This window comes from Salarias fasciatus, chromosome 4 (assembly GCF_902148845.1).
Source record: "Salarias fasciatus chromosome 4, fSalaFa1.1, whole genome shotgun sequence".
In the NCBI taxonomy this organism is placed as follows: Eukaryota; Metazoa; Chordata; class Actinopteri; order Blenniiformes; family Blenniidae; genus Salarias; species Salarias fasciatus.
The window spans coordinates 17804723-17829006 of record NC_043748.1 but is presented as its reverse complement, the minus strand read 5'-3'; the positions used below and the strand labels follow the sequence as shown (position 1 = coordinate 17829006).

At 44.9% G+C, this 24284-nt stretch overlaps 2 protein-coding genes across 6 annotated transcripts; both read left to right on the top strand.

The window, feature by feature from the left end:
• Positions 1 to 1066: 1066 nt before the first annotated feature.
• On the top strand, positions 1067 to 19013 carry spag9a (sperm associated antigen 9a). 3 transcript variants are annotated; one of them, XM_030089677.1, is made up of 33 exons: positions 1067 to 1515; positions 4309 to 4429; positions 5965 to 6035; positions 6137 to 6225; positions 6327 to 6477; positions 8537 to 8626; positions 9539 to 9674; positions 9765 to 9858; positions 9943 to 10064; positions 10607 to 10618; positions 11106 to 11120; positions 11383 to 11440; positions 11569 to 11721; positions 12009 to 12060; positions 12176 to 12306; positions 12635 to 12691; positions 12851 to 12856; positions 13459 to 13623; positions 13704 to 13833; positions 14052 to 14138; positions 14257 to 14373; positions 14479 to 14665; positions 14750 to 14965; positions 15083 to 15293; positions 15432 to 15548; positions 15756 to 15836; positions 15949 to 16016; positions 16108 to 16256; positions 16339 to 16510; positions 16617 to 16730; positions 17551 to 17727; positions 17920 to 18057; positions 18180 to 19013. In XM_030089677.1, exons 1-33 carry the CDS (start codon positions 1216 to 1218, stop codon positions 18296 to 18298), a joined length of 3906 nt encoding a protein of 1301 aa, XP_029945537.1. In that variant the 5' UTR covers positions 1067 to 1215; the 3' UTR covers positions 18299 to 19013. The 3 variants fall into 3 exon arrangements, with proteins under 3 accessions (XP_029945537.1, XP_029945538.1, XP_029945539.1); XM_030089678.1 differs by lacking the exon at positions 12851 to 12856; XM_030089679.1 differs by lacking the exons at positions 8537 to 8626; positions 10607 to 10618; positions 11106 to 11120; positions 12851 to 12856.
• On the top strand, positions 11871 to 23730 carry LOC115387111 (transcription factor Adf-1-like). 3 transcript variants are annotated; one of them, XM_030089683.1, is made up of 5 exons: positions 11871 to 11885; positions 21212 to 21312; positions 22505 to 22849; positions 22945 to 23115; positions 23233 to 23730. In XM_030089683.1, the coding sequence occupies exons 2-5, from the start codon at positions 21282 to 21284 to the stop codon at positions 23508 to 23510; spliced, it is 825 nt and encodes a 274-aa protein (XP_029945543.1). In that variant the 5' UTR covers positions 11871 to 11885; positions 21212 to 21281; the 3' UTR covers positions 23511 to 23730. The 3 variants fall into 3 exon arrangements, with proteins under 3 accessions (XP_029945543.1, XP_029945542.1, XP_029945541.1); XM_030089682.1 differs by lacking the exon at positions 11871 to 11885 and having other exon boundaries at positions 21166 to 21312; positions 22505 to 22756; XM_030089681.1 differs by lacking the exon at positions 11871 to 11885 and having other exon boundaries at positions 21166 to 21312.
• The last annotated feature ends 554 nt before the right edge of the window (positions 23731 to 24284 follow it).

Below are 24284 nucleotides of genomic sequence, written 5' to 3'. Positions count from 1 at the left end.
AATCATTCATTAAAAAAAATGTGCACAATTTCACATTCCTACAATCACCAGCATTTTATACAACTTCAGACAAAAGCACATGGGTATACAAAGCATAAAATTAATATAAAACGTAAACATTGCTTTTCCTTGATATTTCCGGGCCTGTTATAATGCTGCTGGTTTGTACAGTGTGGCTGTGACTTTGAATAATGTCAAATAATCGGCCCTTTTCTGAGTAAATAACTTCTTTGTGAATGGTCCAAACCCTCTGTTACTGTTTGAGGTTGCCCACTGTGTTAGAGAATAGTAATAATAATAATAATAAAAATAAAAATGCTGTTGTAGCCACATAATGAAATTACTAAAATGAGTTTTCATTTACAAATTGTCTTTGTCCTTTTTTTTTTTTTTTTTGGATATCGGTTTTTCTTATCATGTTTTTGCAATAGTAAGGGGATATTGAAAACACAGCCTAATAAAACTACCAAACTAAACTGAGAGTTAAGAGTCAAAATATGTATTATCTATGGTTTCAGTGATTGATTGTTCTATTTAATTGATCAATTAGAGGAGCACAACATTGTGGGACACCAGAGACAATGTGACGTTGGTAGCATGATGTGACGTCATCACGTGATCTGGACAACAACTCAGCTGTTGGATGGCGGCTTCAGGGATCCTCGGAAATTTTTCATATTACAGCAAGTACTTGAGAGAATTGAAAAAGCCCAACATGACTTAATGTTATACTTTTGTTCATACATAAATAAAAACACTATTGTAATGTACGGATACAGATACAAACTGAAATTAAATTTGAAAATGTGTGAAAGACGGTCGATATTATATTGTTTTGGTTTCTTCTGCGTACATATGTCCATATCATGTCATGGAAGGATGATTAAAGTAAATATTATTTCGGGAAGGTATAAAATTCTTACTTAGATTCCTGTATGTTTCTAATCGATTAAGTGTTTTCTGTGTGAGGGTGGCGGTAGTCAGGAGGAGCTTTGGAGGAGCATTTGAACGCACCATGGGACAAGTGAGGGAAAAATAGGAAGAAATCCACGTCGCCCGTCTCGCATCGTAACGGAACATCCGTGCACTGTTCTCAATGTGTCCGTTTGTTTAAAGGCGAGCTATCGAATAAGAGATAAACGGGGTCCATAGTGGCGGGGTAACGCGGACAGAAGAACCCACACAGGTCCCGTTTGCTGAAAGGAGGACTAAAAAATGGAGCTGGAAGACGGAGTTGTGTACCAGGACGACCCGGGGACATCAGCGATGATGTCGGAGCGGGTATCGGGCCTGGCCAGCTCCATCTACCGCGAGTTCGAGAGGCTCATCGGGAAATACGACGAGGACGTGGTGAAGGAGCTGATGCCGCTGGTCGTGGCCGTGCTGGAGAACCTGGACTCGGTGTTCGCGGAGAACCAGGAGCACGAAGTGGAGCTGGAGCTGCTGAAGGAGGACAACGAGCAGCTCATCACCCAGTACGAGCGGGAGAAGGCGCTGAGGAAGCATGCGGAGGAGGTGGGTTTCACGGAGCTGGAGGAGAGTGGGGGGAATAAAACACACCACACAGTCAGCATCCCCAGCTCCAGGTGCTTTCTGCTCCCAGCAGCGTCCCAGAGCCACGAATTAAGCCGTGCACGTGGCCTGGCGGTATCAGTGGGAATGATGGAGGATGTAAACAAGGCAGTGTCATGGCTAACGTCAGTCTGAAATGGCCCTCTGTTGTTATTACATCTCTAATCTCACTCAATGGGCAAATCCAGTGGAACAAAACATGTCCAGATATGCACTAGAGTGTGTATTGAATGGCACAGTGAAGCCTGAGCCCCGTGAGACCCTGTCTGGATACACAGCAGGTGAAGTGACTCAGCGTTTTGAATTGTCTCTGTAACTTCAATGTGAGAAACACTGGGTGAGGAGAATTACAATAACACAACCTGAACGACCCGCTGCAGCTTGTTCCGAACTGATCTTACTACCCAGCATGTCAGAGGCACTTTCACTGGGAGATAATATCTTCCATTCACCCCTCTGAACAAGTGCAGCAAATGCCGGGATATTAAAGGAAAAGCTGCAGAATGTCATACAACTTATAAAAACCACACTCACTCCTCTGCATGTTTCATCAGCTAAATGAAAACCTGAGATCCATCCCTACATGCATCTTCTAGGTGAGGCCAGATGGTAATAGCTTGAAGGCATGCACAGGCCACCAGCCCATCACAAGGCACACACACACACACACACACACACACACACACACAAAGTCACACACATGTTCACATTTTCATTTCGCTAATTAAGATGCATAATGTGGACTGGCCTTGTGTCCAAAGCAAGCTGATGCACGTGCAGGGAGAATATGTAAATCGCACACAGCAAAGCAATTCGGACTTTTTTCAGACTTTCATGTTTGCCTCAACCTAATAGCACAAAACTCACTGAATCTGAGAGAACCCTTAGCTGGAGAAGAAAGTGAAATCTGTGTGTAGTCAAGCATGATTTCTAAATCTTGGCTGGAATGAGTGTAAAGACATGTGGCGATTGTTCCCTGAGCTTATCATGTGGATGACGGACTGATGTGACTCGGACCGTCTGTACCAGCTTGCTGCTTTAGCTCAGGGCAGAGACGCAGCAGGAACGTTGGACCGTGGACACTAACATGATGCTGAAGCAGGGTGACAGCACACACAACTGCTCACATCCGTGCACAGAGACGGGACTGTACACACAGCCTGTATTGATGTGTATCTCACATTAAAAACAGGCAACACAGATTGTCATATTGTCATTAGAAAGACTCCGGGCCTGAGGAGCAGTGGGTGTGGGTGTGCTGATCCTGTGACAGATACCACAGCTACTTCATGTGATCTTTTGTCAAAAGAGGAATATCTTCTAACTTCTGTTTTTAAACTTTCCGCAGTTTTTGGTGATTCATTGTTAGATTTCACAGCATGCCACTCTCCCCAACAATGGAAATAAAACAATCATCAACTTCTTACTGATGTCAATGAAATCTCATCGAACCTTCAGCCTCTTTCTTCTGAAGACAGACTTCCAATTGAAAAGCTCCAATTAAAAATAGCATTGATCCCAATGAGAAAATCATTATTTTCATTAAATGTTAGGCATCACGCCAACTGTGTGATCATTAAAACTAATCTGCAGATCTGGATTGTCATTGGTTTTATCGTCAAGCGTGTGTGTGTTTTAATACACATACTGTATAATGTATTGTCAGCTCTTTATAGCCAGAGACTGTTGTTCTTGTGCAAATTAATACTCACGTCTGACATATTTTGACACAAATGAGGTCTTTAACTCATGATTTGATAATTGTTACTATCCACTCAGCCATCTTCTGCATGGCTTTATCCACCTCTGCAGTGAAGCGGGACATGGAGGAGCTGTGTCCACACTGAAGAGAGCAACCTCAAAACCAAGAAGAATCTCTACAATAAACTTTTGAAAGCTCTTTTAAACATAATGTAAAAGATGATTATGAGTATTTCAGATGATGTTTTGCTTTTATTGAGTTTTGACATTATTTATTCTAATAAAAAGCACACTGTTGTCCCACATATCCTGATTCTGCTAATAGAGTAAAGACTTGTATGCCCACAGGAAGGAGGGGAGCCACATTAAGGCCTTGGCTTACTCGTAAGGGCAGGATGTGGATGTTGACACACACACAACACACACACACACACACACACACACACACACACACACACACGCACACACACACACACACACACACACACACACAAACAAAGGTCTGCATATAAGGAAATGGGACGACTAGAAGAATGGGTGGAACCAAAATATCCAATTGTGATTCAGACCCTTGAAAATCTGTCGTCATGTTGTGTGAAGTTATGCTCTGACTGCAGCACATGCGAATGCTTTTAATTATGAGTTAATTACAATACAATTTCAAAATTTATCAGTCTAATTTAGTTTCTACAGCACCCCTTTCATATCATTCAGAAATAAATTAAAATGCTGAATGCATTTAACTGACAAAAACACGATTATCTGTATAATTGACAATGTCAGAATCTGACTCAGACTCAGACTGGTGGAGCAGTGCAAAGAGGGAAATGGGTCACAAAGTAATTACATTGGTAATATTGGTTATACCATGCTTGTATAAACAGTAACACACTCTTTGATGAATGCAGCATCTCCTGCTTTATCCTGTTCTTATTATAAATGTATAAAAAAAGGTGTTTTCATCAACACTTCAGGTAACATCAGACGGCAGGTGATCCGGTGAGCGTGACCGACCTCTCTCCTGTGTTTCTGTAGAAATTCATTGAGTTTGAAGACACCCATGAACAGGAGAAGAAGGACCTGCAGAACCATGTGGACAGGAAGGAGTCGCACTCCCGGCAGCTGGAGCTCAAAATCAAGAACTACGCAGACCAGAGTGAGTAGAACCTACACCTACAGACACATTTATACAATATGTAAGTTTATTTAAAGTTTTATTCTGTGCGTTTCCCTGCTTTTCTTCTTCATATTTTACGCCTCATTACTTTGACGTCTCTGTCTTGACTTTTTACTATGCTCAGTCTTCACCTTCTCTCTCGCTCTCTGTGGGAGTAACAGTAATGGGATTATAGGATTTATGTTATTCCCATCCTCCTAATGCGGCAGCGCTTTACCGCCCATCTTATTGGTGGATTAAGTGGTGGAGGCAAAGCGACTGACTCATTCACAATGTTTCACTGTGGGAAAAGAGTGGACTTGCTCTATAGCTGACGCTGCATCCAGTGACAAGCCGCATAGCTGCTTAAAATGAGTCATTCATTCACGCAAAACGAGGAAACCATTTTGTCCTTGTCTAATTTTTAGATGCTGCATGAACAAATGAAACAAGTAGGTTAGTGTTCTTGCTACACCAGACTTTATATGCGTGTTTACGTCCAGTTTGTTTCATTGTCAGGAACTCCTGAAGTCATTCTCGCCGCGTAGCCGTCACTGCCTGCGAATAGTAAATCATTCATTGCATCTGGAGTCAGAGTCCAGCTCAACCTTCGTGACACCACGCCTCGGTCACAGATCACAAACAAGAGTAAAGCCAAAATTTGTTTAGTGCTTCATTACAATTTCTTTTAAAGTATTCAGCTTATATTTTCTAATATCGTTCCTGTCCATGCATTTGTAGCGTTTTAACTGGGCTGATTCGCAGATTTGCTTCTGTTTCTTAACTGTATTGTTTTAAGTTCCCAGCATGTCGGCACTCTAAATAAATCTTCATTCAGACAAGCCACTCACTCTTGAAGCATCCCTACAGATTTATGACCCTGTGATGGATAGACCTTAACAAGCTGTCACGCTGCTCCCACGCAGTTCAAGGAAATCACACTGCTGTTTGCTTTGCTCTGATGTTGTTTGTTGTAGAACAGTTTTGACGGTTGTTACAGGATTTCAGATGACTTTCTATATTCAATCAGTCTACAGCGCAGTTTAGCCGATTCCAGACAGAGTAATGTGAAAATGACTACAGTGACATTTAAACACAAAAGGATTACCAGACTTCAGCAGCGGGTTTCCAGAAACGGGTGATCGAAATCCTGCCGGCAGTATCGCAGTCACAGAGATCGTCACACAACATGCAGAAGCTTTAGTTGCTGTAATTGATAGTATCCACGCTGCTGCAGCGGCTCACTGTGTGTGGCTTAGGCTAAACCTGATGTGCTAATAGGGGATTAGGTGTTTTTGTCACTCCGTAAGTCGCCCCGACACCCAAACCCATTGGAGCGAGATTACCTCCTCTGTCAACTGTTTGGTGGAGAGAAAAAAAAAAAAAAAATCACACACTCTGAATGTGTGAATTACTGCAGCAGTTTATACATAAACAGGTAAAACAAGCTCCCTATAGTGAGATGTCCCATGTAAAGTGATTTATTTTTAATAAACTGCCACTTCGGAACTGCTTGTAAGTGTTTTCTGTTTTAGTCGCCAGGTTAGAAGAACGTGAGCTGGAGCTCAAGAAGGAATATAACTCCCTCCATCAGCGACACACAGAGGTAACGCTGAGGCAGAACAAGGAAACATTCTCCACTTGAAGCATTTGTTTGACGTTTTCGCAACGAGTTTCTTCAGGTTGTTAAAGTCTGCTTTTTTACAGATGATCCATAATTACATGGAGCATGTGGAGAGGATCAAAATGCAGCAGATCAGCGAGGCTTCAGAGTCGAGCTCGGTGGGCCGGGTCCGGTAAGACGGCAGAGAACGCTCAATGTTTTTGAACACATCTTACAACACTGAGCTGTTAGGGGAGCGGAGGATACTGACAAAGTTTTTCCTGCTTCCTGAAGGAGAGAGCGGCCTCTTTCTCTGGGGATTTTCCCGTCGTCGGGCGGGGCGTCTCTGCTCATCCCGGACCCTCAGACCCGGGCAGAGACCCCGGGAACGGAGGGCTGGAGGTTCGCTGACTCGTCACAGCTGCGGTCCAACACCAGTCTCAAGGTGGGTGTGTGTGTGTGTGAGATAGAGCGAGAGAGAGGGTGGCACCTCTGTGTGATTATCGTCGGCAAAGTGACAAGAGAATAAGCACAGGAAAATACAAATAATACCCTGTCAGTGATGTCTTATCAGCAAAAACAACCAACATATCATTTATTTGGCCTTTAAAATTTGAAAAAATGTTTCAAATAATTGAAACTTTTAACTGTGAAAAAGTATGAATACAAAATCCATTATAGACAGATTAAAGATGACTTTATTCTCCTTTTCCAGAGCCAGAAGAGAGACAGAGTTTTGGCTTCAGACGCATTTAAAAATAGAGAGCCTTTGATAAGGCGGGGATGCGTTCATGCGTATTTTAGCAGGCGTCTGACAAGGACACCTCTGTTTTCAGGCTCTTCTGTAGCCGTTAATGAATATGCAGACGTCCTCTGGTGCAGCATCTAAAGGAGATCATGAAGCGAATCATGAATATTTACAAAGGCAACAGTTTTCTTTTTGGTTGCAGGTACACACATCGTCAGCTTCTGAATACTGTCTATGCTTTGTCACTTTCTGACTTCGCGTTGAAAGGCTTGAAATACTACAGAGGAAACTAATCTGTCTTCTGATTGAAACCTGAATCCTGATTGAGATCCTTCAGTTTTCATTCTCTCGTTATGCGAAGCCCTAATTGGTATTTCCCCGGTATGTGTGGTCGGTTGTGTCAGCGGCAGATCGGACCTGGAGGGCGACAGTGTCGCGTTTCTGTTAAAACTGGGACATCAGCTCCGCGGCGCAGTGCATGATGGGAAGCGATGCCGCTGTATGGCTCGCAGCCAGTCACTGAGGGAGAGAAAAAAAGCTCGCTGGAATGTGATTGAATCTTATATAATCGGAGCTACAGGATGGTTATTGTTGAGCCACCAGTGGCTTTGATATGCAGACAGGCTCTTAGAGTTAAATAGACGCGTCTGTCGTATTTATTTCTGGGAGCGGGAGGCTTAAAGGGAAAAGCTCCGGCAGGTTACAGCGTGCACGTGTCCAGCCAACCATGATCCATCCACAAGTAGCCATATAAGCAAAGTCATTTCATCGCCTCTAAAACTTGCTTTTTTATATTTTTTGAATCATTTTATATCAGTTAAAGACTTACACAGAGAAAAAAAAGAAATTAAATAAATCAGCAAAGTAGACATATGATCAGGATAATGTTCTGTAATTTCTTTGCATTTGACATTGTGTTTGTAATTTTACAAATCTTTTTTTCATGGAAAACAATATTATGAGCTTCCATAAGTCTGTTTTAGTCACCCTGAAGGTTATTGTTGCTCGGGACGACGGCATCATGTCTTATTTGACCTAAAGAACAGTTTTAAACCAGATAATATTCAGGTTCCTGTTAAATAAAAAAGTCAAGTATACGTTTATTTAAGCCGTAAACTCATAAAAGCTTTCAAACTACTTTTACGAATATGGATAATATAATCAGTTTTTGTCCATGCAACAACAGCTAATGATAGACGTGTATTGTTACAATTGTTATAAGAAAATATAAATATAAAAAGAATGAATTACCCTGTGTTGAAAGTATGCTTTTCAGTCAGTTCCAGTGTTTAGAAGGTTTTTTGAGCAATGCTGTACAATTTATAATTGTATTCAAAGTCAGAAATATGTATAAATTATACTACAAAACATCAAATCAAAATGTAGTTTTTTTTTTAATCCACATTTTATATTCTTTTGAACTTCCATTCAAATCATATCCTAGTCATATGTGGCAAAAAAAAAAAAAAATAAATAAATAAAGGAACTCTTTTTAAAGCTGTTGTTTGATATACCAGACTCTAAGAGGACAGGATTTTATCGCCCCTCTTCACAGGTGCTTATTTTCCCATTAATGTTGTTATCAGGCTCTATCTGGCTGCTCTGACACTGAAACTCTGACTTCCTCCACACAAGCCGCCGTTTCTATTTACTCTCCATTCACTTCACAGACATGCACACTTGGAGGTGTGTGCATGTCTGTTGAGCTGCTTCTGCACACGTGAGCTTCATTCTTCCTCTCCCCCCCCTCCCCAAGCAGTTGGACTTTGCCGACCCCTCTAAGGACAGGGGGGGTAAGAGCGCGCAGGACTCTACTTGGGGGAATTCACTGGCAGACGACTGCAAGGTAGTTGGACGAGTGTCGGCCGGCGGAAGCGCTGGCAGCAGCGCTGCTGCACAGTGACTGTGGACAACACAGCGTGTGTGTGCTTGTGTGTGTGTGTGTAGGCTTCAGTAGTTTCATCTGTTCAAAAAGACGCCGCCTCTCACTTCATAGACCGCCTGCGCCGCACAGCGCCACATGCAACCACGCCTCACATTGGGGATGATTTCAAATCTAAGTGCTCTTATGGATCCTGATCAATCATTGACGTGTCAAACTCAGTAACGACTTGGTTGCATCTGGCCTCTGATTTGTTTTTCATTTCAGTTCAAATGCATGACATTTGACCCGGCTCTGCATTTCTGCTTCATTCATCTGGATCTCCGACCCCACAGATCACCCATCGTGCAATAACAAAGCATCCGTAGCTGCCGCTCTGTTGTTGTTGCTGCGTTTCACTGGACTTCATTTGCAGTAGTTTTTAGGTCTTTTGTGGGTTTATGTGTTGTGTTGTCGTAGGATTGGTCATTCCTCCAATACTAAACTGTGTGTGTTTGTGTTCGGTTGATGTTCGGCAGCCTGCGCTCTGCTCCCTGTGTGTTTCCGTGGTATCTTCCCCCCACAACTGTGTCTGTTTTGAGATGATTTCATTTAAATGTCCCATTTCACAAAATGTTTCTTTTTTTTTACTTGTTCACTGATTTTCATTAGAATCTTTTTCTCATTGTAACTTCAGTATTTAGAAATTAGACTCTTGTTTCTTCTCGTTTTAGTTCAGAAACCTATGTCTTGCCGTGGTTTCCATGTTTTTTTGTGGCTCGAAACATCGCTGTCCTTTCTTTTCGTTTTAGTCCTGGACTTTCTTTACATGTCGTCTGGACGTCTCTGATCCTCTGTTTTTAAATGCCGTTGTAAGAAGGCGTGCTGTTGTTGCAGGATGAGCTGTCAGATTTCACCGGCTCCAAATCGGCCACGCCGATGTCCGCCGCCGCCTCGGACATGGAGAAGGAAGACGGGAACAGTAAGAGTACCGAAGTGCAGGCGGCACCCGGGACCAGATCGATATCAGTAGGTAGGGTCAAACCGCGTGGCGTCCAGCGGTGCACTGAAATAAAACAGAGAAAAGAAGCTCATTGAGAGTAATGGAGCGTCTCTCGTGCAGGGCTTCCTGAGAACGAGGACAGCTCAGACGTGCAGGACATTATTGAATCCACCCCTGAGCTGGATATGGATCTCATGGGATACAAAGCCTGCAGGTCCGACAGCCACAAACTACAGTTCATAATAAACCTTTATCGCAAGCGGCGAAACGTCACTTCCTGTTGCCGTTATGATTTCAGCACTCCCACCAAAGGCATCGAGAACATGGCGTTCGACCGAAATACAGACTCTCTGTTTGAGGAGCTGTCGTCCGCGGGCACCGGGCTCATTGGAGACGTGGACGAAGGGGCGGATTTGCTGGGTGAGTTAACCCTCATTGCCACGAGTCATGAAACAGCAGATTGAAAAAGATTGTCAGTATCTATCATGTCTGATGTTGTAAATGGTTTTTAATTTTACCGATTGATTTGAGAATTTAAACATTCTTCAGACTCATTTTTCGGCATTTTGTTTATGGTATTAAAACTAAATGTCTTCAGAAGCAAGCAAAGTGAAAATATCTCAGTGTTCTATCATTTTATTAACTACAGCTGCTTTTTTTAAATGTCAGGTGAATCTGTCATCAATACACAATGTTATACTGAGTATAAATATTCTACAGTCACTGTTTTCTGCTACTGAAGAAAAAAAAAACAAAGCAAGCTGCTCTCTAAAGCTCTCGTGGTGTTTTTGGACAACTGCTCTCTCAGTGTTAGTCCTCTGTAACTTCCTGCTTCTGTTGCGCCGACGCCTCGCCGCTTGCTTCGGTCCAGCTGTGACACGCAGTGTTTAGCCATCGACCCATGTTAACATCACCTCTCTCTCTCCCGTGTCTCATTCTCTGGCTCTTGTCCATATTTCCAGTGGAGTACTCTGGTGTGTATGACCTCTAACCTCTCCTTAGCTAAACCCTCCTCTCTGTCGTGTCCCTCTGACCTCTCATAAGTCACCGTCTGCCATGATCCACCGTTGTTAACCGCGCACCGCTCCTCCATTATGTTTCGTGTGAAGCGTAGGTTCTGCAGTGCTTCTCTGCTGTTAGACTAGATCTGATGCATGAATGATGGAGTCCAGCGCTTTTCTTTTGTTGGCCTAATGATTCTTTTCACAGCTTAAATATTGTTTTTCTTCTTTTTTTTTTGCCCTCGTTCTCTTCCTTCCTCGCAGTTGTCAAACTCAATAGGCTTTAGAGATTTGGCAGCTTCTCTTCCGTTTTTGCTCGTGGAGCCACCAGCTACACGTTTAGCCGTGGCTCCTCCATCATATTGTTCATTTCACTGTCTCAAACTGTATCCGCATCTCTCTCTCTCTCTCTCTCTTTCCTTGCTCTTTCTGCCTGACTTGGATTGCATGGTTTTCTCAGACCTTAGTTTGATTGGTAAGACCTCACCCTCTCGATCCATTCTTCTCCTGTCAGTCGTGTGCAGTGGGTTTGTGTGTCGTGTTAGTAGTGAGTGTGTCTTTAGCAGATATTCAGCATCTTAATGTCGTGCCTTGTGAGATTTAATCTTAGAGTGATCTTAGTGTGAATAATCAGTGTCTTCATGTGTAGCGGTAAAGTAGTCACTGCTTTTGTTCATTGTTAAAGTTATTTTTTTTCATAGGAGCGAAGCTCTGATGGTGTCTTTAATCCTCCTCAGGTATGGGCCGGGAGGTCGAAAATCTAATTCAGGAGAATTCGCAGCTACTTGAGACAAAGTGAGAACATAACTTTGACTTTTATCTTTCTCATTAGCATTCTCAGCAGAGACGCTTCGCTTTCTCTTTCCCTTGTTCTACTACCTAAACTTGACGTACGTAAATGTTCCCGCTGCCTGCTTTTCCAGGAACGCCTTGAATGTGGTGAATAAGGACTTGATCTTGAAGGTGGATGAGTTGACCTGTGAGAAGGAGATGCTGCAGGGCGAGCTGGACGCCGTGCTGCAGGCCAAAACCAAGCTGGAAGAGAAGAACAAAGACCTGGAGGAGGAGCTCAAGAAGTGTGTTTTACCGCTTTATTCTTCCTAAACACCAAAATATCAGCAACATGAGGATCTCTTTTCTTTTATTCTCCTAATTATTTGTTAGAAATAGAACATTAATGGCAGCTTTTCAAGATTTTGTTTCTGTCATTTATAAGTTTGAGGCTTTTTTTTTTTTTTTTGTTGAGATCAAACTGGGCTCCATGTAGTCTTGTAGTCATTTACGAGTATGTAGTGGATTGTTTGTTTGAAGCTGAATTCGCAGCGTCTTCTATTTTTATGATAAATATGTGTTTTTTTTCCAGAGTACGGCTGGAGGTGGAGGAAGTGAAACAGAAAACTAAAGACGAGGAAGATGTGAGTTTTCACCACTCACACGAGCAGCTTTTCTCCCGTTTCTTCCCTTTTTTAAAAAATGATGAATGCATTTCTGCGAAGTCCTGAGCCTGTGTTCGTTCACACGCTGCCGCAGAGCGACGTGCCGACCGCTCAGAGGAAGCGCTTCACCCGGGTGGAGATGGCCCGGGTGCTGATGGAGAGGAACCAGTACAAAGAGCGGCTGATGGAGCTGCAGGAGGCCGTGCGGTGGACGGAGATGATCAGGTGGAGACATGAGGACCAGAGCTGCAGCTTTATTCTTTAGATGGTGACAAATAAGACTTTTAGATAACGTAAAGATACAGGATGAAAAGGCTCAATAGTGTAAGGGATGTTTTTGTATTGTGTTTATATCATATTGTACACATAGTCTACATATGACTGTTTTATTACTGACTAAATGGAGTTTTTAATGGAGAATCTATCATTTTTTTATTGCTTATGTTACTGTATGAAATATAAAAGCTCAAATCTATGAAATATCACTTTGTAGGGAATAGCCGCGACGTTTGTAAACTGCAGTTAACGTAACGTGATGTTTTCTTTTCTTCAGGGCCTCCAGGGAGAATCCAGCTCTCACAGAGAAGAAGAAGTCCAGCATCTGGCAGTTGTGAGTCCTCCCAGCTTCTTCACATCGTGCACTTGTTTGTCAGGGCTTTGACGAGGCCTCCACGCTGTTTTCTTTTCCGACTCCTGACGTTTTACTTTCAAACATTCAAATCCGTTCTGTTTCTCATCTGTTTCCGGGATGTGCTGTTTGAATTGGCAGCATTAGGTAAAGATGATTCGATAGACCCCCTCCCCCCCTCCTTCCAAACCTTTCTCTTGCCCTCCCCTGACGTAGAAACGCTCCTCCATCCCCCAGAAAGTGTCCGACTCTGATGTGTCTTTATCCGTGATCTGTGCTCTGTGTGCGGTGCGCCAGTTGTTGTTTCCACAAACCGCTCAGCCGTAGGCCCCCCCCCGCCCCCGGGCTGCCCCGTCTCCTGCCTGCTGTGTGCCTTTTTGATGTTTCCCTCCTCTGTCTGCTCGTAGAGAGATGAAGGGAGACGACATGAACCGAAACAAGCACACGGTCTCGCTCTAATGCCAGACTGTCGCTGCAAAAATGTCTTTTTTTTTTGTTTTTTTTAATCATAAGGAATCTTTTGCAGGTGCATATTCGTAGCTTTTTTTGCCCCACTTTTCGCTAAGATGGTGAAGAGAAATAACCTTTTTCTGTGGTGAAATTTCATACTAAAACTCCCAGCATGCTTTGACTCTGTACAGTAAGTGTTGGATGTCTTGTTGGTTGGTTGGTTGGTTGGTGACTCCCCCCCTCCTTGCTCTTTCCCCGCACTCCCCCCTCGGCTCCCTGTAACGTGGCCCCCCCTGCAGCTTCAGCAGACTGTTTAGCTCCTCCTCCAGCTCGCCTCCGATAAAGAAGGCGGACTCGCAGTCCAACGTGAAGTACAACTCCCCCGGCAGCCTGGTGAAGAGGAGCAGCACCTTCTCCCAGTTCCCCACCGAGAAGTCGAAAACCTTCGACTTCCTCATCGAGGAGTGAGTGACGGCGCCGGGTGGCCGGTCGGGATTCGTCACAGACGAATGTACTCTGATTACTCTGTCTGGGCGTCTTGCAGTAAGGAGCAGTGCAGCTCGCCGTCGCGTAAAGAGCAGAAGAGAGCTCAGTACCGGCAGGTCAAGGCCCACATGCTGAAGGAGGACGGGCGAGTCACGTCACACGGCTGGAGCCTGCCCAGCAGATCCAAGGTGCAAAGTTTGATCACGAATAACTTAAATTAAAATATCCCTTTTTCTAATATGTTGAGCTGGAATGATCAGCCACACGGTAACCTGACGGGAAATGTTACCAGTTCCAGTTTGGTGGAGGAACTTTTAAGTTTTCTTGTTCTCTCTGTGCAGTGTGTTCAGAGTTTCTTCCAGTTTTGTCTTTTCTGATTCACACTGAGCTACTTCTGTCTCCTCAGGTGTCGAATGGACAGGTGGAAAACAAAATGAACCTGCCTGTGCCCGTTTACTTAAGACCTCTGGATCAGAAAGATGCTTCTATGAAGGTGAATAAATGACCAGATTGGTAGCATCTAAATGCTCGTATCAATGCATGCGTTTTATTTTTTTCTTCTTTGATATGAATAAATATGCATGAACACCCTGTCCCTGTCTGTTTCCCAGCTGTGGTGCGCTGCAGGAGTCAACCTGTCCGGGGGGAGGACGTTTCTCTCATCGGAGCTCAGCAAGCAGACGAAAGGCTCTCAGAGCAGTCTGGACCAGCTGGAGCAGGACAGTAAGGTAAGAGATAAAAAGAGAGCCTGGAAACAGAACTTTTTTTAAAAATCTTACCTTATTTTAGATTATTGGCTGATTGTGTCTTGTTGTTGTTGTTGTTGTTTTAAGGATCAGGAGAAAGTGGAGAAGGAGAAGGAGCTGATTATCCACGACGAGATGTCCAGTCGGGTGTGGGTGTGCACGAGCACTCATTCCTCCACCAAGGTCATGGTGCTGGACGCCACTCAGCCCTCCGACGTTCTCGACAGCTTCTATGCCTGCAACACACACGTTGTGTGTATCGCCAGTGTGCCAGGTGGGCTCCGATAGTTTGACTCCTCCCCCCCCCCTTTGTCGCTGGCTGATTTAACCTTGCTGTCGTTGGCGTTGTTGTTTCCAGGGGTTTTGGATTCTGATTTCCCGGCGGGTGAAGAGGTTCCTCCAGACCCGGAAGCCGGTCAGGGCGACGGCGTGTCGCTGGCAGGAAGCGTCGCCAGCGTGGGCTCGACGGGCAGCGACGGCACCATGGCGGCAGAGGGCACGACGGCCATCCCCCAAACGGCCAACGCCTGCGTCAGCGACCAGCCGGCCGAGCACAGCGCCCTCTCTGGCTCAGGTCAGTCGAATAGCGATGACGAGCAATTTATACACACCAAATGGCCTCCAATTACATCAAAGTTTAGATTCATAAAAGTCAAATTGGAATTGGAATGACTCCATATCGTTTGTGCAGTGGAGCTGTCCAGAGAGACCAGTCCGTCAGAAGACGGGGTTCCTACGGCGGAAGAGGCGACAGAAGCCACCGAGGCCAACGCCGGCGTGGGCGAGGAAGGCATGGAGGACCAGGGAGCAGACCAGAACCAACCAGGCATCTACACCGAGCACGTCTTCACCGACCCGCTGGGTGTGGGGCCGGCCGACTCCTCTCCTGCCGAGACTCCGGGGTGAGAAGAACACACACTTCTCACACAGTCACAGATCGCAGTGAATGTGAAAAAAAAAAACTTTCTTTTGTTGTTACCACTCCTGGAGTGTTTTTATTCAGGGTGCGTTTGAAATACTGATGGGTGTTTTGCCCTCAGGGTCTCTGGGCAGGACTGCGTGACCTCCCTGCCAGAAAGCTGCGACCCTCCGGAGGGCGAGGTCCTGCGGATGAGCAGCGCTCTGCCCACCATGTGGCTGGGAGCGCAGAACGGATGGTGAGAACAGAGAGAGCTCCTCCTATCGGCAAACGCTGAACGTGACCGGTGACACAGTCGAGTTATTCATTTCACGGCTCAGCATGACATTCCTGATATTAAGCAGTTTTCTGTGTCTCAATATTTTGTTTCAGTTGTAAAAAATTTACACAAACTTTAAAAAAAACCTGTATTTGAGCTTCTTTCGTGTCTTCCTTCTTGTTCCAGTCTGTACGTCCACTCCTCTGTGGCGCGCTGGAGGAAGTGTCTGCATGCCATCAAGTTAAAAGAATCCATCCTCGGCATAGTGTGAGTACGACGCCGGCACTGCATCTGATAAACCACTCACTCAGACACAAACACACCTCTGAATGTGTGTTTTGAAGCTTCTTGTCAACGGCGTCTCGCTGCTTGTTTTCAGGCATGTTAAAGGGAGAGTCCTCATAGCTCTGGCCGACGGGACGTTAGCGATTTTCCACAGAGGCCTTGGTAAGTTTTTACCTCTGTATTTGTTGATTTTGCTTCGCCGGAGCTGTTTTGTGAAACTCCCTTCACGCCACACGCGGTTTGCTCCATTCAGACGGTCAGTGGGATCTCACCAACTACCACCTGTTGGATCTGGGCCGGCCCCACCACTCCATCCGCTGCATGACGGTGGTTCATGACAAGGTGTGGTGCGGCTACAGAAACAAGATCTATGTCATCCAGCCCAAGGCCATGAGGATAGAGGTACAGCTTCTCCTCTCTAAACTCCAGTTAGATGTAAAGGTGGGAAAACTTTTTGATTCTTCACTGTCTCGTTCCCGAGCAGAAGTCGTTTGATGCTCATCCTCGTAAAGAGAGTCAGGTCCGGCAGCTGGCCTGGGTCGGAGACGGCATCTGGGTGTCCATCCGGCTGGATTCCACTTTACGCCTGTTCCACGCACACACCTACCAGCACCTCCAGGACGTGGACATCGAGCCCTACGTCAGCAAGATGCTGGGTATTCACACCGACCGGCCGGCCAGCCGATTGCCGCGTTTACATTGTTCAGATGAACTTTCCCCTCAAAGTGTGTGTGTGTGTGTGTGTGTGTGTGTGTGTTGCAGGTACGGGTAAACTGGGCTTCTCGTTTGTGAGAATCACAGCTCTGGTGGTTTCCTGCAGCCGACTCTGGGTGGGAACAGGAAATGGTGTCATCATCTCCATCCCGCTGTCTGAAGGTATTCCATGTTAGTCGTACTCAGATTTACTCTCCAGCGCCGTGAAACCCTGCACACTTCTCACTCCCGTTACTCCATCTCACACACACACACACACACACACACACACACACACACACACACACACACACACACAAACCGAAATGCTCTAATAGTCGGAGTGAAAAAACACAGAGTTCCACACTGTCGTCTTCTCCCTCTCCTCTGCTTATCTTTTCATACTGCGAGGCCTCAGGGGACATCACACAACACAAGACTCCTTTTAATACATCAGTCCTTCATGACTGCATCTTCTGTTTGTGTGTGTGTGTGTGTGTGTGTCTTTATCCTCGTTTTCTCTTAACACCCGGTCAGCGATAGCAGCTATTGTTATGTATCAGACGATGCTCGCTGGATAATAGATGGCCGAGTTGCCATGGTTACCAGATCCTCAGTCACCACCTGGCTTCACACGATGTTGTTTTGACAGATTCATACTTCAAAGGTTTCCTCTCGATGGAAGACGAGGAGGGAGACTCTTATTAAACGTCGACTGTTTTTTTCATCTGTTTACCGCCGTCTGTCTTCTGCTGCTGACTGAAACCTGAGAGCGAGAATGCACCGGAAGTGGACTGTAACCACAAAAACCTCGTCTATGTTTTCCTCAGACTGTTGCTTCCTTTTTCATGACCCCACATAACAAAAGATCTAATCAAGATTTCAATAGTCTTGTTTTGGCCTAAAGTCTGTAGAGTTTGTGTCCTGAGATGTTTATTGAAATCATGTTTTAGTGGTTTTGTGGGTTTTTAAAAAAAAAATAATTTTCCTTCTTATTCTTCAGCCAACAAGACAGCGGGCGTCGTGCCAAACCGCCCCGGCGGCGCCGTGCGGGTCTACGGGGACGAAGCCTCGGATTGCGCCGCGCCCGGCAGCTTCGTGCCGTTCTGCTCCATGGCTCACGCCCAGCTGTGTTTCCACGGACACCGAGATGCTGTCAAGTTTTTCGTGACCGTGCCAGGTAGGAAGCAGGTGTCTGTGAACCTCTCGGTGTGGAGCCACAGTTTTTACTTTTCATGGAATCAACTCATAGGATCATTAAAACAAAGACAATGTTGCCAGTGATTTGTGCCTGTCTTGGTTTTTGTCTGTGCTCCCTTCTCACTCTGATTCCGATTGGACGCTTTTGTTGCCCTCTGATTGGCTGACACAGGCCAGGCGATGCCGCCTCCGGGCGCCGCCGACTCGGGCTCTGACGACCCCCCGTCTGAATCCTCCGACACGGCGACGTCCGAGCCTAAAACGTATCTGGTGATGAGCGGAGGAGAAGGCTACATCGACTTCAGGATCGGTGCGTACGCCACATTGAATATTGCAGTCTGGCCCGTTTGCTCAGGAAGGTCAGAGCTCAGCAGCGCTGCAGCTGCGCCCGTTACTCCGTCAGCTTGTCTCACCGACCCTCCTCCTTCGCAGGCGACGACGGCGGCGACTTGGACGAGCCGTCGGACCCGACGGCCGGCCAGCAGTCGGCGCCCACCAAGGCGGAGCGCAGCCACCTCATCGTGTGGCAGGTCACCGCCTCCCACGAGTGAAGGATACGCCGCGTCCATTGCCGTCCACCGCCAACCCACCCCGCATGCCCTCCTCCCGGTTTTTAATTTCATATTACTGATCGTTCTTAATGCCTGAGTAGCTGACTACTTTATAAGAAAAAGCAAACAAACACAGAAAAAAAATGAAAAAGGCGTTATTTTTAGTCAGTGTTTTGTACGTTTTATTCTCGATGAAACTGAAATAGATAAGTTTATGTCTGCGAAATCGTCCAGGCGTTCCCGTCCGCTGCGCTGCTCGTCCGCACGCAGCATGACGGCCACGCCAGCACAGCGTTAGGTATGCAAGGCTTGAGCGGGTAATCGTCGTCCCAAATGCTGCCGAGGGTTTAGTTTGGGAAACAAATGAAGGGAATTTTCTTTCTTTTTCTTTTTTATTTTTGTTTGCAGTCATCAAAATGAAGCAGGCCATTTTGAGATGAATTTTCAAAACCTGAGGGCTTTCTCACGCGCTTATCATCAGTACAGTTAAAAGCGGGTGTAATACACACACACACACACTTATTGGTTTACTACAGGTAAACCTGCCTAGTGTAAATCTGCATGAGGAAATCATTGTTTCCTCATTCGAGTGTGTGTGTGTGTGTGTGTGTGTGTGTGTGTGGCCACTTATCCCCCCCGTCCCGCACGTGAAGGAAGCCCTCCTGTCCCTCCAGCTCAGTGCTTCCTGTTTGCTTCAGCTTATCGGCACTTTATTAGACGGTAGATGATGAAGGTTTAGGATGAGGCGCATCCGGAAACGTGTGGAAACAACGCTACTTGTGTTCTCACTGAAGGGAAGAATAAAAAAAGGAAGTTGAGGAGAAAAGAAGAAACAACATCACACTAGTTTACTGTTTCAGGGTTTCTGTTTATCTGAGGGAAAATGTGCTTGGATTTGGAATATTAACTGAAAATAATGGTTTTTGTGTGACAGAGGTGCACACAGCACTAAAGAGAGCCTCTTTGCTTCATCATTCCTTGTTTTGCTGTTACATTAGAAGTTCTGGAAGGCCACTGTTGTCATTGTTTTTGAGCGTTGTGTGTGTTTTCTATCCATCTGTGAGTCACTTTCTTTTAAGTGTTTTAATGATTGACTGTAACTTGATAGCAGGATGCCGACGTTAAACAGATGTTTTAATTTGTTTTGGGGGTTTTTTTATATCTAAAATGTTGGGCCAAGATCGGTCTTCATTCCATTTGAAAACAGTAACTTTATATTTTGTTTTTTTCCTTTTTTTGCCATTCCAGTATTTATTTCCTTTATGGAGCCGATCTTGGTTCAGAATGTAACTTTTTACATGATCAAAATATCATAGGAGGCTATTGTGAACAAAATAGTCCGATGAGTTTACATGATTGTTAATAATGGTCAAATACACACAAATTACTGTAATCATGTCTGAAATTTTTTGACAAACCATATGATCAAACCGTGCAAACGTAAACTGGGTGGTTTTCAGAACACATGTACTAAGCTATGCATGATTTTTTAAGAGAACACTGCTATGTTATCGGCTCAATCTCGGTTTATTGCCACCGTTTTGGGTGGGGTGGATGTCTACGTGTGTGTGCTTGTTTGTGTGTAGAGTACATGTGTGTACATGTAGGAGTTTGGACGCACCCGCCGGCGTGTTTGACTTTCCCAGTGTGTGGTGTAACGGTGCGGTCATGCAGCTTGGGGAGACCGCTTTCAAGGCGACGAGAAATCAGAATTTCCAAAATGAAATTATGCTCATGTGACTTCTACACTTTACTTTGAACATATTTAAGTTTAGGGGCCACATTGACATTGTTTGATCTCTTCTGGGCCCAAATTGATGAAATGAGACCATAAAAATATTTACATACAAATAATCATTAACAAGTTCGTCAAATTTGTTAAGCTAATTAAGTTTGGCTATTTTCATAAAAAAAAAATGCAAAGATAAGTGAAAAATGTGATCTGAACGTCGCCACTTCCCAGGCGTGCATGAGCGCACCACCAGTGTGCTCACTGTACGTCCATCTGTAAAACCTCAGACATCTGCAGCGGCCCTCTCTGGACGCCGTGACGGTGGTTCCTCCTGGTCCGTGTTTGCTAAAACAGTATCATAGCCTTATTTTTAACAATCTATTAAACTCAGTTTCATGGAGAAGATGCTGTTTCTGTGTCTCTTTCATGTTTGAATAAAATGTCTGAGGCCATCCTGTTTGAAAGCCTCGCAGTTCTGCTGATCAGTTGTCAGGTGTCTCATGATAAATATGAACAACTTGAGGAGAAGGGCTCAGTCCTAATTGAACCAGGAACTCTATTGGTCCATTCACAGATCGCACACCTGTTCAGCTTCCTGTTTAAGAACAGAGTTGTGCAAAAAGTCCCGAACCACTGAACAGCAGGATATCGTAGGGAATTCAGAAGTTTAGACAGGTTCTCATCAAATGAATTCATTAATAAATTAAGAAATATGCCCAACTTTAAGTAAGTACTTTATCTTTAATCAAAAAAAAGCATGCTTGTTTTTTTTAATGTACACAGTTCATGTTTGTGGAAATAACTACTCATCTTCACTGTGAGTTTAAGTTAAATCACTATTACCAGACATTACAAACACATAAATATAAGAACCACCAGTGCAAAGACGGAATATTTCCCCAAACCATTTATCACATGCTTCATTTGATCTTGTTTTCTTGTAAATTCAAGATTTGATATCGACTTATTCTGCAGGCAGGCGCTACATCTGCAGCATATCTCAGTCCCCCTAATGGCTGACGCGGTGTTTCCGCGACGCGAATCTTTCGCGCGGTGAGATGACGCACCAGGACAGCCTATCAGCGCTGAGGGACGTGCTGACGTAGGACACACAGCTGTTGGCGGAGGCGCACGATTTGAGAGAGAACGAAGATGGAGGAGAGGCTGATTTTTGCAGTGAGCGCTCACCCAGAGCTCTACGATGTGACCTGTCCTTTCTACTCGATCAGGACCAAGAAGGAGCGGGCCTGGATGAGCATCAGCCAGAATGTTGGAATGCCAAGTAAGTGTTTTTGTCTTGCTCTGTATTTTACATTGTCTGTGGAACAGTCGCGCGGGGCTCTGTATGCGTCCCGGCTGCTGAACGGACACCGCAGCTAATCCGTAGTTATTGAACTCACTGCTGTGGCTCACACCGGCCACGGCCCGGCTGCGGTCCGGCTACGGAGCGCGTGCTGAGCTCCGGAAAATTCCCGCCAGCATTCCTATTTTTCCGGACGCCATAGCCCGACCGCGCCGCTCCAGACCGAAGCAAATCGGGTTCCGGAAGGAAACTCAATACGTGTTCCAAAATAAGTGATTTCAAAGTAAAATCCGTGTCGTGTTTTGTCCTTAAAGCGATACTTCAACATTTTGGCAAATTGGCCCATTTAGCGCAATTCCTAGTCATTTCGAACAGCATACTTACTTTTTTTGTGAGGGCGAGCTATCGTTTATTCAGAGGCGAATCGGGGAAGGTTTTCCGGACGGACACAGTGGAAGTGGATGGTATTTTTGTTCCCCCTCGTCAAACTCACCAAATGCTCAATACAACAACCCCAAAACACTTTGGTGAACACGTTATAATCCGCACATTCACTACGCTGTGGAACACAACAAATAATATTGTAGTGTTACGACACTGAAGCAAATACTGGGAACTACTTTTTCTTTTGAAATCACTACGCCCAGACGCCATATTTAGTAAGTAGTTCCATCTTAGCAATCTTCACAAAAACAACTCAATCTGGTAATTTCGCATTAATATTTCACAGCGTAGTGAATGTGTGGATTATAACGTGTCCACCAAAGTGTTTTGGGGTTGTTGGATTGTGTATTTGATGAGTTTGACGAGGGGGAACAAAAATACCGTTCACCTCCATTGTGTCCGTCCTGAAAACCTTCCCCGACTCACCTCTGGATAAACAACAGCTCGCCCTCACAAAAAAAGTAAGTATGCTGTTCGAAATGACTAAGGAATTGCATAAATGGGCCAATTTGCCAAAATGTTGGAGTATCGCTTTTATATTCTATATTTTAAATTCTTCTAGTATAATACAGAACAAACAACGTGATGTAGTCATTATACGCATTAGAAGAATGAATGGTTTTACTGGCTTTACTGGCATAACCTGCTTTGTTTGTTCAGCAATTAATTAAGGAAGCTATTTAATCTTATTTGTTTCTTGTACTTCTGTTTTTTTTTTTTTTTGCAGTGGAAAGGTGTAAATCAAAGTGGAAGAACCTCAGGGACACTTACACCAGGGAGAGGAAAAAGGTGTCCAGGTGTGGGGCAGCAGCGCGGACAGCAAAGCGGTGGAAGTACCTGGGGATCCTTTCTTTCCTCGACCCCTTTATTGTTCCACGTGACGCCAGCGGGAGCACGGAGCAGGAGGTCGAGGAGGATTGGGCCTCCAAGAGTAGGGAGTCGGATGAGGAAGGAGAGACAGCAGGCCCGTCACAGACAGGTTTGACACAGATTGTGTTGGAGGATGCCTGTTGTCAGACTCGGCAAATATATTTAATTCCCACAGCCTCAACTAATAAACGTTTTGAAGAAGGTTTGTGGAGATTTGGTATTACAATGGCTGAACTGTTTGACTTGAGTGTGTTTGTTTTATGTTTTCTGAAATATTCATACGTTGTTATCATGCAGAAGATGGCATTTTCAGTGAAGATGGTGACGAGGGGCCTGCTGCCTCCACCCCGGTAACCCCTGCTACGCCGGCCCCACTGACTCCCCCGGCTCCTGGTTCGCCCGCCTTCGGCCCTTCTTCTGCCCCTGCTGCTGCTGCCACACATGCTTTAGTGGCCAGACCTGTGCTTGGTATGTACATGACAAATTTTGGCCTGTTTTCTTTTATTTTTTTGCTTTGTATGTAATGTCTTTGCATCATCATTAAACACAGGTTAATGTTATGCATTGTGTTTCTTTGACATACAGGAAGGAAGATAGCAAAGAAGAGGGTGCGGGAGGATGAGGACTCGCGGAACCGGGAGATCCAGGACCTGCTCCTGGAGACACTGCGGGCCCTGCAGGACCAGTCGGCTTGTTCTCCCGCACCAACGCCTCCACGCAGCGAGGATCAGTTATTCCTCGATAGTATAGCCCCTTCCCTGGAGAGATTGGATCCCCAAGTGAAGGCACGTGTGAAATTTGAAATACATAAAATCATTTATGAAGCCAGCACAGTTGTGCGTAATTTGGAGCCAGCCGAGTAGCTATTAGCTCGTGGGGAACCAATCTCTGCAGGGAACAGGCAGGCTATCGAGGAATGCTGACCTCAAGTACGTGTCCCTGAGGCTTTTCCATTTTTTCACTGCAATTTTAGAATTTTATTTGCAATATTTACATTTTTCATGATTTTGTGTATTTTATATTAGCTATATTAGTCAATTCTGTGTATTTTTCTACATTTGAAATTCTAATACATTTCTTAAAATTGCATTACCTTTGCTGTCTTTTTTCATATCTCTTCAGACAATTATCAGACGAGAGATATATGTGTTAAAAAAAAAAAAAATTAATTGCAGACCCTCTGTTATACTGTTGTTTGTGCACCTCTGCAGTGCTTGTTAAAATTATGTAATATAAAAGGATTTTCCATCATGGTTGTATTTTAGAGATGAGGTGCCGAAGCTGCAGAACTTTTGTTCTGTGGCGATGAGGATGGTTGTGATGTTTCAGCAGGATGTCTTGTTTTGCATATTTGTACCAAAAACTCGAGCATCTAGCGCGGCGCGATTTCATTTGTCGCGCGAATGAATTGGGGTTCACCGCTTCTGGTGGAAACACAGGATGAGACCGGAGATGTTTTTGTCATGAAAACGAGGCTCTTCAGCATAGGACAATGGGGACATGCAGAGCCACTGCAAGGCAACTTCTTTTGTTAGATTGACTGACCGGAGTGTGTGGGGGAGGGAGGCAGACTTCACTCCCTGCTCTACTGCGCATGTTGTCTGCAGAAAGTTAGGAGGAAGAGCAGCGATCCTATG

Coding starts and splice junctions, on each gene's coding strand:
- spag9a (XM_030089677.1), top strand. CDS start 1,216: ATGGAGCTGGAAGACGGAGTTGTGTACCAGGACGACCCGGGGACATCA. Junction 12,061..12,175: donor AAACTAAAGACGAGGAAGAT/GTGAGTTTTCAC, acceptor ACGCTGCCGCAG/AGCGACGTGCCGACCGCTCA. Junction 16,017..16,107: donor GATTTTCCACAGAGGCCTTG/GTAAGTTTTTAC, acceptor TGCTCCATTCAG/ACGGTCAGTGGGATCTCACC.
- LOC115387111 (XM_030089681.1), top strand. CDS start 21,183: ATGGAGGAGAGGCTGATTTTTGCAGTGAGCGCTCACCCAGAGCTCTAC. Junction 21,313..22,504: donor CCAGAATGTTGGAATGCCAA/GTAAGTGTTTTT, acceptor TTTTTTTTGCAG/TGGAAAGGTGTAAATCAAAG. Junction 22,850..22,944: donor TAATAAACGTTTTGAAGAAG/GTTTGTGGAGAT, acceptor GTTATCATGCAG/AAGATGGCATTTTCAGTGAA.